We start from the raw sequence: 17,398 nt of genomic DNA, 5'->3' as shown, positions 1-17,398 counted from the left end.
AAGGGCAGAGATGGGAAGGAGATAGGCGGTCAGGGGGAGTTGAAGCAGAGGTAGTTTGTGCAGGGCAGGAGAAGCGAGCTGGCCTCTTCTGGCTCAGTGATCCCCTGAAAACATCCCTTGCTTTGGAAGAACCAAGGCTTGGGGCTGGGAGAGACCAAGCCGGGAATGGCTTGGATTGGGGTGGGAGCTTTCAAGAGATGGGAGACGTGATTGCCATTTGCAACCTTCCCAGCCAACTTCTAATAAGTAAAGTCAATGGGGGAGTTGGCAGGAGGTTGCAAGCTGTGGTCATGTGAGATCCTCGCCTAACAACCACAACTGGGACTGCCAGAACTGCCATCGCTAAGCAGCATGGTCACACGATGTTTCGCTTAACTGCTTCACTTAGCGGTGGAAATTCTGATTAGGTCCCAATTAGGTGTCATAACCCGAGGACTACCTGTAAATTCATGCAGTAGATGTTATAACTAATAACACCATTCTGGAAATATCCAGCTAAATAAAATTATCTTTATAGTGCATTGAAAAGCAAGTAATGATGGTGACAGGTGCACTAAGCTTAGGCAGTCATTCCAATTACTGGGCCCTCTCATTGAGGAAGTCCTTTCCAATGTACTCTGGCAGCTGCATTTTGATCAAACTGAAGCTTGCAAACAGTCTGCAAAATGTAGAGAGAACATACAGTATAACCACAGTCTAGGCTGAGAATTAAAAGAGAATGAATGACTGAGGTCAAGCCAGGTCTATCCACAAAAGGATTTAGCTGGAAGAAGACTACTCCTGCTACCTAGCCATGCAGTAAATTATCCAGATCTGGGGATATCTCCTAGTACAACCCTGCTATTTCAAAGAGACTGCAAATCCTAATAGGCTGCAATCTTGTCAATTTCCTCTATGTCTTTCATCTTATCCAAAATCACTTCAGCTGACCACAAACAGGGAAATTCTTTTCTGGCTCATGAATGCATCAAAATGATTATTACTTATTTAATTCATATGCCATACTTAGATATATATAAAATTCAGATTCTCAGATGCATCAAAAAAAGCAAACTTGAAACTCAATGAAGTAACTAATATACAAATAGAATAAAAGAAAATCCTGAAAAAAAACTACCACTGATCTAGTGTGATCAGCTTACACAATAACTTGAGAGTGATCTTCAAGAGTTGAACTGCATTTACTTATGAGTGCAAAAAAATCTAGTTCAGCTATACTTATTTTACATACAGGAAGAGTTTTATGCCTGCCTTCCCTTCCAAGAACTAGATGCACCACACAGAATCTATATATGTACATATACACACTTACAGAAATATATGTGCATGACAAATACTTGAAAAATAAAATTTTCACCCTGAAATTTTTGGGTGGATCATGACTACTGTCCAAATTTTTTTTAAAAAAGGAATGTACTTTTATTATAATAATGCAGAGGTATACAATGACATAAAAATATAACTGTACTGCGCACACTACACAAACATATTATGTTAACTTACTCTGAAATAATCACTGCATGCTGCTAGCACAGCCTTGTGAGCATGGAATTTCTGCTCTTCAGCAATCAGGGTTATATCACAGAGTATTCCATCATTTCTTTGTTGGTTCAGAGCTGCTAGGACAGCATCATTATGAGAACTGGACTGGCAAAGTCTCTGACCCGTCAGCATATCTTGAATACTGCAAAAGGGGAAGCAGTAATTATGTCCAGGAGAGTCAAAATACAGCCTATGAAGTATACCTATATGCTTTGAATTATCTGATGTTTAATTACCACATCTGTAATATACTTCTGTATGTATCTGTACAATATTTCTTTCAAGGAAAAAAGTGCCTGAGAATTCAATTCTCCTATAAAGTAAGTTTGCACAGGAATTCATTATTATTATTTCTGACAATTAAAAATAAGTGTTTTTAACTTTTCCCCACTTGTTCACAGAATCAACAGATTTGCAACATTATAATCTGGCAGAGATATTACCATAATTCATTAGGTCAAAATAAATCTCATTCTTCCATACCAAATAATGCTGTTCTAAACATCCACGATGGGCCCATACATAAATTATCATTCCACACACTCAAGTCACTGAACTATAATTCTTGTGTTGCAGCAATTTATAAGTCTCAGGAAATGTACAATCAACAGCATGTTTCTGAGTAATTTTCTCCAATTTCCCTGAATATGAGTAATTAAATTGTCATTGCCACTAGAAATGGTAATATATACCAATCCCTTCAACAATGTTTAACTTTATATAATGCACTTTTTGAGAGGGCAAAGTGGCAGAAAGTACTGATATCTCTTACTAAATATAGCACCAGTTTCTTCAGATAATTTGTTATGTATCACTACCAGTTCCTGTCAGCACCTTTGCTGAAAAAAATAAACACAAGCTAGAAAAAACTTCTTAACAAATCACAAAGAATACTGAGCTACAGAATAAAGTGACAGTAATACTAGAAGTGCATTTTGCATTTCTCTGGGCTTGCCATTTCTACTCTGATGCTCTTCGGACATGTTAGGTCTGCATCTATATTTCCCAGAATTCCCAAGCACTGTAGCCCTTAGGAATACTGGCTGGGATTCTGTAGCAGGAAAGCCATGTTAGTCTATGGAAGCAAAAAATCAGGAAGGGTTTGGTGACATCTTTCCAACTAAAAAAAATTCATTAAAAGGCATGAGCTTTTGTGAACTGCAGCTCTGATAAAATGAGATAAAGCTCACAAAAACGTACACCTTTAAATAAAAAGTGTTAGTGTTAATTCAGCTGGGTGCCTGGGCTTGAAGTCACAACACATCTGAAGGAAGAAAATCAGGGAAGACCACTCTAAACCAAAACTAATTTTGGAATGTGTTTTTAAATGAAGCTGCTCTTTTGCCTTCTGACCTATGTTAACACATGCACCCAATGCAATTAATCATCTTATAGGCTTAAGCAAAACAGTAATAATAATTTATTAAATCTATATGCTTAAAATTTCCTGAAAGTTTAAATCTAAGCCGATTTCTATGCTAAATCATTTGTTCTTAGGGTTTTGCACAAAGTATTTAGACCTAAGGAGGGGCAGGATTCAAAGTTCACATCTCTGTCTTTTACAAAGCATAATTAGAATCACATATGTAATAAGTAAACCACACAAATAGCCCAATTAGCCAGGAAAAATTATTTCCTGCAGTGTTATGATTTATTTCCATTGCTATAAAAATATTGTTTTAAGTGAATCAAATTTGGAGGAGGGAAAAATCTTATTGCTCTTTCTACTTTAGCTTATACATGTTTTTAAAAAGTTAATTTTGAGGACTGATCTATGAGGATCAACACAATGCTGTTCTCTTCATTTTTCTTTCTCTCTCCAGGATCTACAAGATCCTATTTTTGGCTGGAATGCACAACATGTAAATGAGCTGACAAAACCATGGAAAGAGCAAACATGCTTTGCGTCAAGGTTTTCTATGGGGAACGTTATCATGAAAATTCAAGGGAGCCTATCACATTACAAAAACAAATCTTTGTCTATAGGATAATTTTGATGGAGTATGTATGCGTGGAGGTGGTAGTATTATTATCCTCTAGGTTAACATTCAGTAGCATGAACACATACATACAAAATGAAAATGGGCTGAGGCGGATACTGTGAACTATACCTGAGGCACACTTCAGATGGCATTCTTCAGCTTTACCGGTTGAAATCCCTTGTTTCTTAATAACTTACAGAAAATGCACTACACATTCCAACTGGAAAGAAAGAAAGAAAACTAGGGTTAGAATTAAAATGACTTTCTGTTTCCTTCCTAGGGAATATTGCAACCACTACAAAAAAATAATTAAGCTAAAATTTTATGGCCTATAGTTAATGCCAATATCCATACCCGACAGGAGATATTACCTGGCAATATTCGGTATCGAGTTACAGGTATGCTTTTTGAAACTACAAATTGAATATAAAAATTGGATGTAGAAAGTAGTCTTATTTTCCAGTTGTCATACAGGGGTCCAGTAGCATGCTAAAAAGAATATGTTTTTGCAAGACTGAGCCCTGGAATCTATGAGCTGTTTTCTTCTCTTTAATTAAAATCTAAAAATCAAAATCAATTCAGCATAGTATAAATATTTTGAGCCATATCTTGAATGCATCTTTTCTGCTGAAATTGCCACAAACTACTTCAGACAATACATCCTTGATTTCTTCTAGTTGCTATAAAACATCTGGGGCATAAAAAGTTATGATGCTTATACTACAACATTCAACTTCAGGAGTGCTTCATTAAGAATATCCTACACAACAACAGATAAAAAAAATGCAGAAAACAAAGAAGTTCAGCATTGCTGCTTTCCTTCCCACACCAAAAAAACAGACTCTGGATTTTTGTCAACTCGACCCCCATTCCAGTTCATCTCGAATCTCCTGTCCCTTCAGCATGAACAGTTCAAGCAGCAGTGAAAACATAATTAAAGAGGTTTTTCATTGATTGATGCTTCTATCCTATCTGCCAAGACAACAAGAATGGGAAACAGAACCAGAGCAGGATGATGCGAGTTTACCACTAATTGTTCCCCCATGACTCTTACTAATCAAAGTACATCTGCACATGTTATTTTGAAGGTTCACTTCATGTGAAGGTAATACAACCTTATTTTGCACATTCCAGAACACAGATCTTTCCACATCAGTGTATTATGAAAACATCAACTCTGGAAATTACATGCCCAGATTCAAGGCAGAATTTCAGAGTTATTTATTACACAGTAAACCCTTCAAAATCCACCCTCTGTCTAAACTAGTTGCATCCCCTTTCCTCATGATGAACACAATGTATATCACATCCTATTTTGCTAGCTCTATGAGTAATTATAGGCATGCAGGAAACCTTGGTACAAAACCTTGATACAAACACACATATGGTCCGGAACAAAATCACATTGTTATAAATGCAAAAGGTACATTACAAGATAAAGAATTGCCTTCAATTTTTCTAGTACAACTCTTCATCAGAGCAAATTTACATATTTTATTAATTTTCATTTTTAATGTTAATCTTTGAGCTCTCATATAGATGTGGCCCAATATTTTTGGTGGGTTTGCAAGGCCTCAAAGAAAGTATTTCATGTTAATAGCTTAATATGTAAGAATGTTTTAGATTTTCCAAGGAAATCACAATATTTGTAAAGGACATAAGGCTCAAACTCTATAGAAATCAAACAATCTGGGGATAAGCAGACATCAGCTAACAGCACCTGACTGAACTTGTCTGGGCTTAGAAGCTAAGCAGGGTCATACCTGGTAACTGCCAGGTTACACCAGGCCAGTATAGGCTAATTGAGAAGTCTAAAAACATTCCTAAAGGAGGTAATGGTACACACAGTCTAAACCAAGAAGACTATGTGAATGCTTACATGAAGTATTCACCAGCTGGACTGAAAGAAACTTTATCTTAAAGCTCAGGTCATTATATGATAAAGAGGCTCAGCAGCTAATGTAGCTGTCTTCAAAAACAATTAATCTGAAGTAAATGCTACTTTTATTGAAATTTATTTTAGATATATCTGAGGGATGATGTACAAATTCAGTACAAGATGATAAATAATTTCAGAAGGCAAATTATATTATTGATTTCATAGGGCAGTATTCAAAATGTGTATCCACCTTCAAGAGTGCAATTTATGCTACTCCATTTATCTGTAATTTCTTACTACATGTGTAGATCCCTCCCTGATTGGAGTTGGCAAAGAAGACAGCAATGCTGCTATTAAAGACTCGCTGCAAAAAAGGACATCATCCACTTTCCATGTAATCCCTGGCTTCTCCAGATAGGGCTAGAAAAATTCCTGCTAGAAACTCTGGAAAATCTCTTCAAATCAGCAAAGACAGCATTAAGCTAAATGGATCAGTGGAGTAACTTGGTAGAGTAGAAAGAAGCTTGTATGACTTTGACTTTTTTTCTCCACAGAATGAGTTGCCTGGAAATATGGCTAATCTGTCCATTTATACAATAATCTTCTGGTCATCATGATCCATCAGTTTAGTTTTTATTAGTCAGAATACTCTAATAAAATATGCTGTAAAACAGAGACCATCCATCTCTCTGAAAAACAGCTTTTTGCCCTACATGCTGGCTTTTTAAAAACCTGGACATTCTCAGAGGTAATATTTTCAGGGTTATACTCTCCTGTTTACCATCGGTAGCATCAGTAGAACCAGCAATTATTGTCTAATAAATGCAGATATTGCTGAGTAGGAAATTTGATTCCAGCTGCTTTGATCTTTTGCACAGCAGTGAGCAACAATGACTTGGAAAGGGGATGCTGACTTGAAAAGCACATTCCACTCCAGGAAGAACATTATGACCAGATTAAAGCTACAATTCTATAAAATTACAGCAGAACCCATGAAGCAATACATAACAATTCCAGAGTTTCAAAACCATTTAAAGATACAGTGAAGTAGATGTGTTAAGATTATGAAAATATTTCTATTATTTGAGAGAGAGAGAGAGAGAGAGAGAGAGAAGCAAAGCAAAGCAAAGCAAAGCAAAAGCAAGCATAATGCTAAAATCATTGGTTGTATTATCCTTCCCTTGAATTATGCTGTTCATTAAAGTTGTTGTTGTTGTTTAGTCGTTAAGTCGTGTCCGACTCTTCGTGACCCCATGAACCATATTGCGCCAGGCCTTCCTGTCCTTCACTGCCTCCCTGAGTTTGCTCAGTTTCATGCTCATCATTAAAGTAATACAGGTTAAAATAATAGAAAAAAATAAAGAATGGAGGGTGGAAAAAAACAAATATGACTACAATAATTGGACTTTATTTTAAAGTGTACTGATCATAGTGGCTAGATTCATACGTCACCACTCATAATGCTTATGGCTTAATGTTATCTGAATCCAGCTATTTTGGTCTATATACAGAGTTTATGGTTTACTGTTACATGTACCAGCTAAGAATTTATCTACATTTATTCTATATGAAGCAGACCAAAATGGAAAATGTTTCAGAGGTAATAAGGATATTAACTGTGCTTGCAAATGTTAGGAATTATTATAAAACGTAAAGCAATTCCAGTAATTTTCAGAAATACAAAAATATCTACAACAGATCACAATCCTGAATGGACTACAAATGTGGAAACAGAGTAAGGTAGCAAGATCATTCTTGCACTCTTTTGTTTTTAAGGCTAAATAAGATTTCAAGCACTGCAGAAACATGTTTTCCTACATTTCTAACTTTCAAACAACAGTAAAAAAATGGCCCTAGGAGAGAGCATTGGGGGGATGCTAGATTTTGGTATCTACCTTTGTTGATCAGTGTTACTGTATTACAATGTATCCTGCTTATTATTGTTACAGTATGTTGTTTTTAATCCTCTGTTTTTTCTATGTACAATGCTCTTAGCAGTTGGAAGTAAGGCAGCATAGAAATCTTATTAATAAAACTAATATTAATCAATACCACAGAGTATCAGACATAATCAGTCAAAAACATATACTGCTAGATTAGATTGAGACACTGAGTCACCACTATGAGCCTCTTCCTGATACTAGGGTCATGACATTAGGAAAAATTAGGAATAGATTGGAAAAATCATGCCAACTCAGAGTACAAATAATATAACCTTGCAATTTATTCTTGTTTAGACAGCTTTAATTCCCATTCTTGCCAAAATTAAATATATACCCTCCATAAAAACTACTGTAATGGGACTGAAACTTAGAAGAGACTAGACAACTCGTGACCCATTGGGTCATCATTTCAGAGATATTTCTTTACCTAAACAGACAAACAGAATGACCAAGGGCAAAAAAGCAGTGTGTGTGAGAGCAACTTGCAACTTGCTCTGGCTTTCCCATTGACTTTGCTTGTGAGAAGCTGGCAGGGAGTGTCTGAAATCTATCTATCATCCTTCCTTCCTTCCCTCCCTCTTTACTTCCTCCCCCTTCCCTCCTTCCTTCCCTTCCTCCCTCCGTCTCTCCCTCCCTCCTCCCTCCTTCCTTCCCTCCCCCTTCCTTCCTTTCTTTCTTCCTTCCAACTTACAATATAGGCTTTCGCCATTTGCCCTCCCCTCACGACCCTCAGAAGAGCTCCAGTGAAGCCTCCTCCTCCTCCTCCTCCTCAACTGACCAGCGGAACTGCCTGCCACTTTGCTGGGGGGAGGTGGGAGCCGTGGACCATGAGGAAAACTGCATCCCCACTCCCCATTCTGGCGTGTCCCCAAGGGCCCCCTCCCTTGAGAAAGAGGGCTCACCCGTTGAGCACCGGTGCCTCCCAGCCAGCCCTACCTGACCAGCAGGCATCCAGCTCACTCCCTTGTCCTTCTCTCAACGCCCACAGCCATTAAGAGATATCAAATTTCGGCCTCGTTTCCAAAGCAGCCAATCACCACTTGCCCATCAGGCCTTGCCACCAACTGATTGGGCACAGGGAATAGAGGGAGGCAGGAAAGAGGTTGGGGATAAGCCCATGATAATCATGTGACCTGGGCTGACCATGGTGGTGCAGCAGCACAGCAGTGCTGAAGCAGCCACAAATTTCCCAAATTTCAATCCCATGGGAATAATGGGTCTCTGATTTTGGATGCCTTCTCTAGGTTAGCCCATTTGAGTTACCTTGGTTCAAAAACTGTTGCCCTATGATGTATTGTTTCGCCCAGTTGAAGGTTACAGACAGAGTTTTAATAGTATATAGATAGTATCCAAACTGATACTATTAGACTACTAATAATACTATTAGACTACTACTACATAGCATACAGTGGGGCAAAAAAGTATTTAGTCAGCCACCAATTGTGCAAGTTCTCCCACTTAAAAAGATGAGAGAGGCCTGTAATTTTCATCATAGGTATACCTCAACTATGAGAGACAAAATGAGAAAAAAAATCCAGAAAATCACATTGTCTGATTTTTAAAGAATTTATTTGCAAATCATGGTGGAAAATAAGTATTTGGTCACCTACAAACAAGCAAGATATCTGGCTCTCACAGACCTGTAACTACTTCTTTAAGAGGCTCCTCTGTCCTCCACTCATTACCTGTAGTAATGGCACCTGTTTGACCTTGTTATCACTATAAAAGACACCTGTCCACAACCTCAAACAGTCACACTCCAAACTTCACTATGGCCAAGACCAAAGAGCTGTCGAAGGACACCAGAAACAAAATTGTAGACCTGCACCAGGCTGGGAAGACTGAATCTGCAATAGGCAAGCAGGTTGGTGTGAAGAAATCAACTGTGGGAGCAATAATTAGAAAATGGAAGACATACAAGACCACTGATAATCTTCCTCGATCTGGGGTTCCATGCAAGATCTCACCCTGTGGGGTCAAAATGATCACAAGAATGGTGAGCAAAAATCCCAGAACCACACGGGGGGACCTAGTGAATGACCTGCAGAGAGCTGGGACCAAAGTAACAAAGGCTACCATCAGTAACACACTACACCGCCAGGGACTCAAATCCTGCAGTGCCAGATGTGTCCTCCTGCTTAAGCCAGTACATGTCCGGGCCCGTCTGAAGTTTGCTTGAGAGCATTTGGATGATCCAGAAGAGGATTGGGAGAATGTCATATGGTCAGATGAAACCAAAGTAGAACATTTTGGTCTCAACTCAACTTGTTGTGTTTGGAGGAGAGAGAATGCTGAGTTGCATCCAAAGAACACCATACCTACTGTGAAGCATGGGGATGGAAACATCATGCTTTGGGGCTGTTTTTCTGCAAAGGGACCAGGACGACTGATCCGTGTAAAGGAAAGAATGAATGGGGCCATGTATCGTGAGATTTTGAGTGAACACCTCCTTCCATCAGCAAGGGCATTGAAGATGAAACGTGGCTGGGTCTTTCAGCATGACAATGATCCCAAAAACACCGCCCGGGCAACAAAGGAGTGGCTTCGTAAGAAGCATTTCAAGGTCCTGGAGTGGCCTAGACAGTCTCCAGATCTCAACCCCACGGAAAACCTTTGGAGGGAGTTGAAAGTCCGTGTTGCCCAGCGACAGCCCAAAACATCACTGCTCTAGAGGAGATGTGCATGGAGGAATGGGCCAAAATACCAGCAACAGTGTGTGAAAACCTTGTGAAGACTTACGGAAAACATTTGACCTCTATCATTGCCAACAAAGGATATATAACAAAGTATTGAGATGAACTTTTGATATTGACCAAATACTTATTTTCCACCATGATTTGCAAATAAATTCTTTAAAAATCAGACAATGTGATTTTCTGGATTTTTCCCCCCATTTTGTCTCATAGTTGGGGTATACCTATGATGAAAATTACAGGCCTCTCTCATCTTTTTAAGTGGGAGAACTTGCACAATTGGTGGCTGACTAAATACTTTTTTGCCCCACTGTATAAACTGATACTATTAGACTACTAATACTATTAGACTACAATATGAAACTCTTTTATACCAAGTCATTCTAGCTTTCTTGGCCTGGGAGGGGGAAATAAAAGTATGGCCCTCTCCAACCTTAGAGTCCTCCTTTAGGATTCTCACTATCTTGACAGAAACCACCTCAAACCTTTTTCAAAATACTGTGGCCCATGAAAAAAAACAACTGTTTTGCTTTTTAAAGCAGAATACCAAAAAAAACTGCAAAAAAGTTGAGGCTGTACTTCAGTACACAGAATAACTAAACACAGTACAACAGAAATTTGAGCCAGGATTTTGGTCTGGCTTTGGCACTGAAACAACCTCAGATGGTTCACTAACAGGTGAAAGCAGAACCTCAACAGCTTTAGATGCCAACCATGGAATTCTTAGCAGGCACAATACCACAGTGGGGCTAGAACACAGATTTTCAGCGACACTAATCCTTGCAGGAGGACTATTCCCAGATGATTATTATACATATCTCCCCAGAAATTTCTCATCACACAGGATGTAGAATGAAAATGTGCACTGCACTTGCTGGCTCATATTTGAACAAGGAGGCTAAAAAATTTAACAGTATTACAAAGGGAGTGGCAAAATGATGCCTTTATTATCCAGTCTCCTCCCTACTATATCCAGTCAGCTTGTTTTCAATTCTGAATCCACCAGACCAAAATGAATGAATATTATGGGCAAGAGACTGTCCCATGGAGTAAACCTAAGTGACCCATTCATCTATCTACTTCTACATATCTAGGGAAGTCACTTTGAGATAATTTCATCCTAGAATTTTGCTAACACAAAGTGGCTAAGAAAGGTTTTGCTATTAACTTCATTTCTAAATCCTGAGTATTTCTTACTTACCAATAACTGTTTGTCGATGTTAAATAACCTAAGAACAGCCCTCCTGGATAAGGCTACGGTCAAACATTCTATACACCACAGTACCTAATAAGAACTTGAGAAAGTACTGTAGCTCTCTTCTAGTCTTTCTCCTTGTTCATCCCCTTCTCTATATTGTCAAGGTATCATTCACATTAGAGGCCGATGTCTCTCAAGAAAGAGGAAAAAACAGTATGGAAAAATCACCTATTTCATTTACCTTGAAATGAAGAACTTCACTGGCCATGTATGGATCCCATTAATTCTATATGGGTAAATAAGCAGGCTGACAGAGGAGTGGTTTGATTATATCCCTCCCCAACCACCTATATGGTTTCCCTATTATCTGTGGGAGACTGGAAGCATATTCCTCCATGACCAGCATGGAAACAAAACAAAGACAGCTAACAAATAGGCCAGTTTATTTTACTAGCCTAGCAACAGGTGAATAGTCTGCCTTTCCAAACTAATACTAGACAGTAAACAATTTTCTGGGTTTATTTACAAGGCTGCTTTACCTAGAAATTACAATATAAAGTGACAAAGAACTGGCACCTTAAGTCCTCTCTCTCATTGATAAGCCTAAACTGCATAAACAGTAGACATGAATGAATACCATAATATAAATATGCATAACTTCTGTTGGCTTAAGGACTTTGCCAAGACTTTGTGAAGCCTGTTGAGGACCAAACTGTGAAAGTGAAGGGTCTAAGGCCTGGTTTCTGGGGAGAGGTGTTTGGAATTTTAAGAATGTATGCTTAAATATCTGCAAGGCTACAGGCACCCATTTTGATCCATAGCCCATATTCTCCAAACCCCCCAGAATAAAACAAGTGGCAGAAATCTTGGGCCTATACTCCTGGGGGACAGACTCTGGGGACACCAAAGGGATGATGACAGGAAAAGTTTTGCTATCTTGCCATAACCATTGCAGTTCCATAACCTTTATTCCTGTTCACTTTTTCTGTTTCTTTCAAAAAAAAAAAAATCACATCTATTCCATAATTTTGGAGTTTTATGAATCCATATGATTCTAACTATCAATATATCCTGCCACCTAGATTCTGCTACTTGCTATTAATGAAAACTAAATATGGTTTATGGAAAGAAGAAAGCAACAGGGCACAAGCAAACAGCATAATACTAGCTGGGCTCATACCTCATGCTAAGCTATGGCTTGCTTAACCATGTTTGTTGATTAACCGTGCAGTTGGCTGGCTTTATACACTGCACCAATCCCAAAACAATTCATCACATCACTTAGTATGATATATGAACCCTATTTCTCATAGCAATGTTTACTTAGAACTATATTACTTGCTTAAGCAACAGAAGATGCAAATATAATCTCTGTCTCACTAACCTTTTGGCATTCTTTCAGAGTGTCAACTAGCAGGTGAATACTTACAAACCAGATGTTGTTTACTTGGATTTTCAAAGAGCCTCTGACAAAATACAGTCATGGGACAAAAGGAGAGGGATTCTGGATTAATAAACACTTAAAGAAATAAAGACAAAAGCAGGAAAAAATGGATAGTTACTACAATGGATGGTGGTATCTCCCAATATATTAAGACTAGTGTCTTTTAACTTATTTACAAACAACTGAGCAGGGAGAAGGTTTAGTTTAACAACACTACTAACTTGGAATATTTAAAACAAAAGTATGATTTTTTTATAAAACTATCTACTAAAGAGCCACAACAGTTCAGTGAAAATTAGAACTCAGTGGTGAACAGCTTAATAAAAAAGTAAAAGTAATGTGGGCCACCATGAAAAATGTAAAAATCCATATTTGGATTATTAGGAAAGCAATTAAAAATAATACTTCCAGTGTCACTGCTGGCTTCTTACAGATATATATGTTAACCTAAAATGCAATATAGAGTTCTGATCACAACTCAGAAAAGGAATGATAGAAAAGGGCCAACATTATCAAAGGGTGGAGCACATCCTTGAAGAAAAGTTATATCATTTAGGCCTTAACAGAGAGGAGGGACAAGAGGCATTAAAATCAGGCATTTTGTGAAGAAATCAGATGAACAGAACTTTACCAGAATCCATAGCAATCTCCTCAAATGGGGATAAATAAAAGCAAGAACTCCTTTATATACTGCATGCTTAAGCCATGGAATTTACTATTCCAGGTGACAGACCCAAGGCTGGATAGCTTTAAAAGATTATTAGGCTTATTCATAGAGAATAAGTTATTAATAGCTAGTAATCATGATAGCTATGCATTTTCTCCAATACAAAGTACAACAGGGATCTCGGGATAAATGCTGATGAAAGGAGTGCAAAGGAGTTTTTATTTATCCCCCTTGCAATTTTTCTAATTGATATTGGCTTATTATGGAAGCAGGATGCTGAATCAGGTAGAACTTTAGCTGGATGCAAAACTGCTTTCCTATGTCTACTTATTTATATATTTACTTCAAGTATTTATACTCAGAGTTTCAGCCTGAAAAGTTCTCAGAACAACTTACATGAATAACAACAATTGGATCCAAATAAAAAACTGCTTACAATTGCATAAATTATTGCTACATTTTCTAGCAGACCTTCTGCACCCTTCAAAAACAAAAGTTTAAACATTATCTTCCCCACTCACCAACTTTTTGTAGAAAGCTTTCATAACCCCATAGCAGGTGAGGCAAAAGCAGCAGCAGCAAATCTCTTTTCTGTGGTCAGCAACCCAAGACCTTAAACCCAGTTCTATATTATCAAAAAAAATGTTATCTCCCAACCTCCTGCTCCAAAGCTCATTATAAATAAATACCGCCTGAAGCAAGAGAAGTCACAACATGTATTGCCAATACATATTGGCCATTTCTCAAAGGCTTTAATTGCATATGCTAACCAAACCAAGCTTTACTGAGTTAACCCTCTTGCTTCAGTTTGCAACACACTAAGCCACAAATTAGCCAACTGCACTTTTGCCTAATGTATGTGAATCCATCCAAAATGGCCTTTCAGTGAATGTTCCATCATCCAAGTACATCACAGATCAGTATAAGGGGAGAGGCAGGAGAAGCTAACAGGAAATGTACAACAATGAAGTTAAAAAAGACAGAGCAAATGAAAAAGAAAAAAGGAAAAATAACCCACAACCCACGCAGATTTTCAGAACATGATCCAAAAGCCCAGAATATATAGATATGATCTGTGTTTGGATAAAAAGGAGGCAGCCTTAGAACCCTGTTCGACTGGCCCCAGAATAGCACAAGGGGCAAAAGGGGCCAAATAGTTTTTAAGAATATGATATACTTTACGGATGGTTTCCCAGTGATTCCTTTCTATTTACAGTAAAATCAAGCCTACAATAGGAAAAGCTCTATCTGCATTTCCAGATGACGAGGACGAGAAAGGCATCTTGAACAAGGGCACCTCCTTTCCCCTCACCTGGCCTGAGGCTGCAAGCCACACCTTAGATCCTCCTCAAAAGCAGCAGACCCTTGCTTCAGCGAAACAAGTCCTTGCAACCCCAGCTTGTACCCCCTTCCCCTGAGAGTCTTTTCCCCGAAGAGCAACTTTTTTTGCCTTCCTTTCGACCAGGAAGGTCAGGAGGAGATCGCTGAGATGACGGAAATCATCAGGGACAAATTTAACACTTGCGCGGGGAAAGGGGCAGCCTGCAAACGCATCTCTCCTCCTTCTCCACTCAGGCAAATCGTTCCTGTCCAAGGGGCCACTTCTCCAGCCACCAAAAGGAAAGGAAGTGCCATCTGGTATTCAACGAAGAAAGCAGCATTCATGCGAACTCAGAGACGCAGAGGGCCCCTATCCCTGACATACTTCCCTAGACCACCCCCTCGCCCCAACAGTCCTCCCAAGAAATGCTGCAATGCCAAACGGGTGGGGGGAGATCTGAAGTCAGTTGTGAAACGAACTGAAGGGCTGAAGCTGGACGACGCATCCTACAGGCGCCGTTGGAGGTTGCCCTGGCAACCGAGGCAAAACCCTCCGTTATTGGCTGAGGGGCAAGCCCCCCCCCCGCCCGCCCGCTTAATGATCCAGGGAACTAAGTAGACTTTTCCTTTATGCGGCGGCGGGGCAATTACGGTGGTCGGGGGCTGCGGCAGCCGCTCGGCCGACAGGCCTTCTTTGTGGAGCTCCGTCCTGCCTCCTCTCCCCTCCCCTTCCCGCTCTATGGGAAAGCAACTCCTCGTTTCCAAAGAGGCTAAGGACGAGCTTTTCCCGAGGAAAGTCCATTCGCAATCGCCGGTGCCTTTGGCGGAGCCGGCGAGAGTCCGTCCTCGTCGCCCTCCCTCACCTCTCCAGAAGGGAGCAGCAAGTCCGCTTGACAGCTCCGCGTCCCGTTGCAGTTGGCTCGTCCGGCCTTCCTTTCGATCTCCGGGGCCGAACGGACCGAGGAAAGCAGAGGGAGGAGAAGCTGCTTCCGTGGGAAAGCGGCGCTGAATGCACGCTGCGGGCTGACCGGTGGCGGCGGCGGCGGCGGCTGCTGCAGGGGCAGGAGGAGGGAGTAGATCCGCTCTCGCTTTCTTTCTCTTTTTTCCTTCCCCGTTTCTTTTTCTCCCTCCCTCCGCCGCTGCCGCTGCCGCCTCCTCCTCCTCCTAGTTGTGTTGCTCCCCTTTTCTCCAGTGCGCAGGAGCGGCGGCAGCGCATTGTTAGCAACCGCGAAGCCGGCGGACGTCGAGTAATTCACCTGCAGGAGGAGGAGTCTTGAGGCCGCTTGGAGCGCGAGAGAAACGGCGGATCAGACAGAAGTTGCCTGCGCTGCTCGTCCGCTGGCGGGCTGTATTAAAGCCCCGCCGCAGGCGGATCCAAAGGCCGGCTATTGGTGCTCGGTCCGCGGATCTTTCCGGGAACCACGACTGGCCCAAGACATTTTGGCAGCCGAAGGTGGAGAGAAGCATAGTATTTCGTCCCCTCCCCCGCCCCCCAGCTTCCCTGTGGTGAAATCTACTTAGCTGACAGCAAATTCTCCTTTGGCGCTGGACCATAATGGGGTTCTGTTTATTCTTGGATATATACCCTACTTTTCCTCCAGGAGACTCAGTAGGTAACAACACCTGCTGCCTGATCTTGTTGGGACTTGGAAGCTGCCGATGAGAAATCCCAGGTCTGTAACTGGCTAGACTGAGGCGCTGTGTGCGTGTGTGTTTGTAGTGAAAGGATTTATAGGAATTTAACAATAACCAGAGATTTGGGGGCGGGGGGGTGGAGGAGAAGTCAATAGCAAAGCCTTTTCGTATTGTTGGAAGGAAACTACATCAGCATGCCCATATGATCACCAAGAATCAAGTTTGACTCAGAAGTGACTTTTTTCCATTCTTTTTTTTTTTTATTCCATACTTGGCATTCCTTTCTCCAGTCTTCATAACCACTCTGTGATGTAGACTGAGCTGAGAATGACTGCCCTAAAATCACCCATTGACTTTCTCTGGCCCACGGGGAATTTCCCAGTGCGGTTTGAGCATAATGCCTGGGCCCAGCTATTGTGGTTTATAGGAGAAGATTTACGAATTAGATGAGCTCAACTCATTTAATCAACCAGGGATGTCTGCAAGGGAGGGTGTATGTGAAACCAAGCTAGTGTCCATGACACTGTTGTTGCATCCACCATCTTAACTTTTTCACTCACACCCCCACGCGCTCCCGTAATCAGAGTAAAACAAAGTATTGCCCAGTGCATTGTACAAAGCCAGTAACATCAGAGCAGTGTGTAACCATTAGGTAGAGGAAAGTGCTTTGTGGACCCAGAGCTGTTGGTGGCAAGAATAGTCTTCCCTGTCCTCCCTAAGTTAGCCTACTGTAGATGCAGTTGAGATTCTGCTTTTGCCAGTCCTAAAGAAAGATTGCAATAGTGAAGAGTGTTTTTCTTCTTACAGATGTTTCACTAGCAGGTTGGAAATACTTTATTTGCCAAGCCAGGTGGCTTTTGTAGAAGGAATAAGTAAGGACATCTTCTTTTTTCTCAAACAAGAAATTATCTTGATTCAGAACACTGTCCTCTTAAACCTCAGTGCTTCTTGATCATGTCTGTGTCCAAGAGGATAGTGAACAGGCCAGCAGTGGTGCCTAATAAGCATTGCATCAAGATGGTTATGCATTTGTGCTGATGATGCTTGCTGGAGTGAGTTACCTGGGCTGGCTGCCTCCCTCTGCTCAATTCATGA

The 17,398-nt window shown here is 40.5% G+C and overlaps 1 protein-coding gene across 2 annotated transcripts in view; it reads right to left on the bottom strand.

Annotated features, from left to right (window-relative positions):
• Positions 1–15,896, bottom strand: part of KLHL32 (kelch like family member 32) — an 85,187-nt gene extending 69,291 nt beyond the window's left edge. For both annotated transcript variants that reach the window (XM_088138673.1, XM_088138666.1), the window contains exons 1-3: positions 15,532–15,896; positions 3,654–3,744; positions 1,504–1,684 (exon numbers count right to left, since the gene is read on the bottom strand). In XM_088138673.1, the coding sequence (XP_087994799.1) occupies positions 1,504–1,684; positions 3,654–3,676 (204 nt within the window). In that variant the 5' untranslated portion in view covers positions 3,677–3,744; positions 15,532–15,896. The remainder of the gene's footprint in view (positions 1–1,503; positions 1,685–3,653; positions 3,745–15,531) is intronic.
• Between the last annotated feature and the right edge of the window lie 1,502 nt (positions 15,897–17,398).

The sequence above is a fragment of the Python bivittatus genome, unplaced genomic scaffold (assembly GCF_059951505.1).
Source record: "Python bivittatus isolate LINGU-HERP-01145 unplaced genomic scaffold, Pbiv_v1 ctg000020_np1212, whole genome shotgun sequence".
In the NCBI taxonomy this organism is placed as follows: Eukaryota; Metazoa; Chordata; class Lepidosauria; order Squamata; family Pythonidae; genus Python; species Python bivittatus.
The sequence above is the reverse complement of the archived record's forward strand: the minus strand, read 5'-3'. Positions and strand labels throughout refer to the sequence as shown.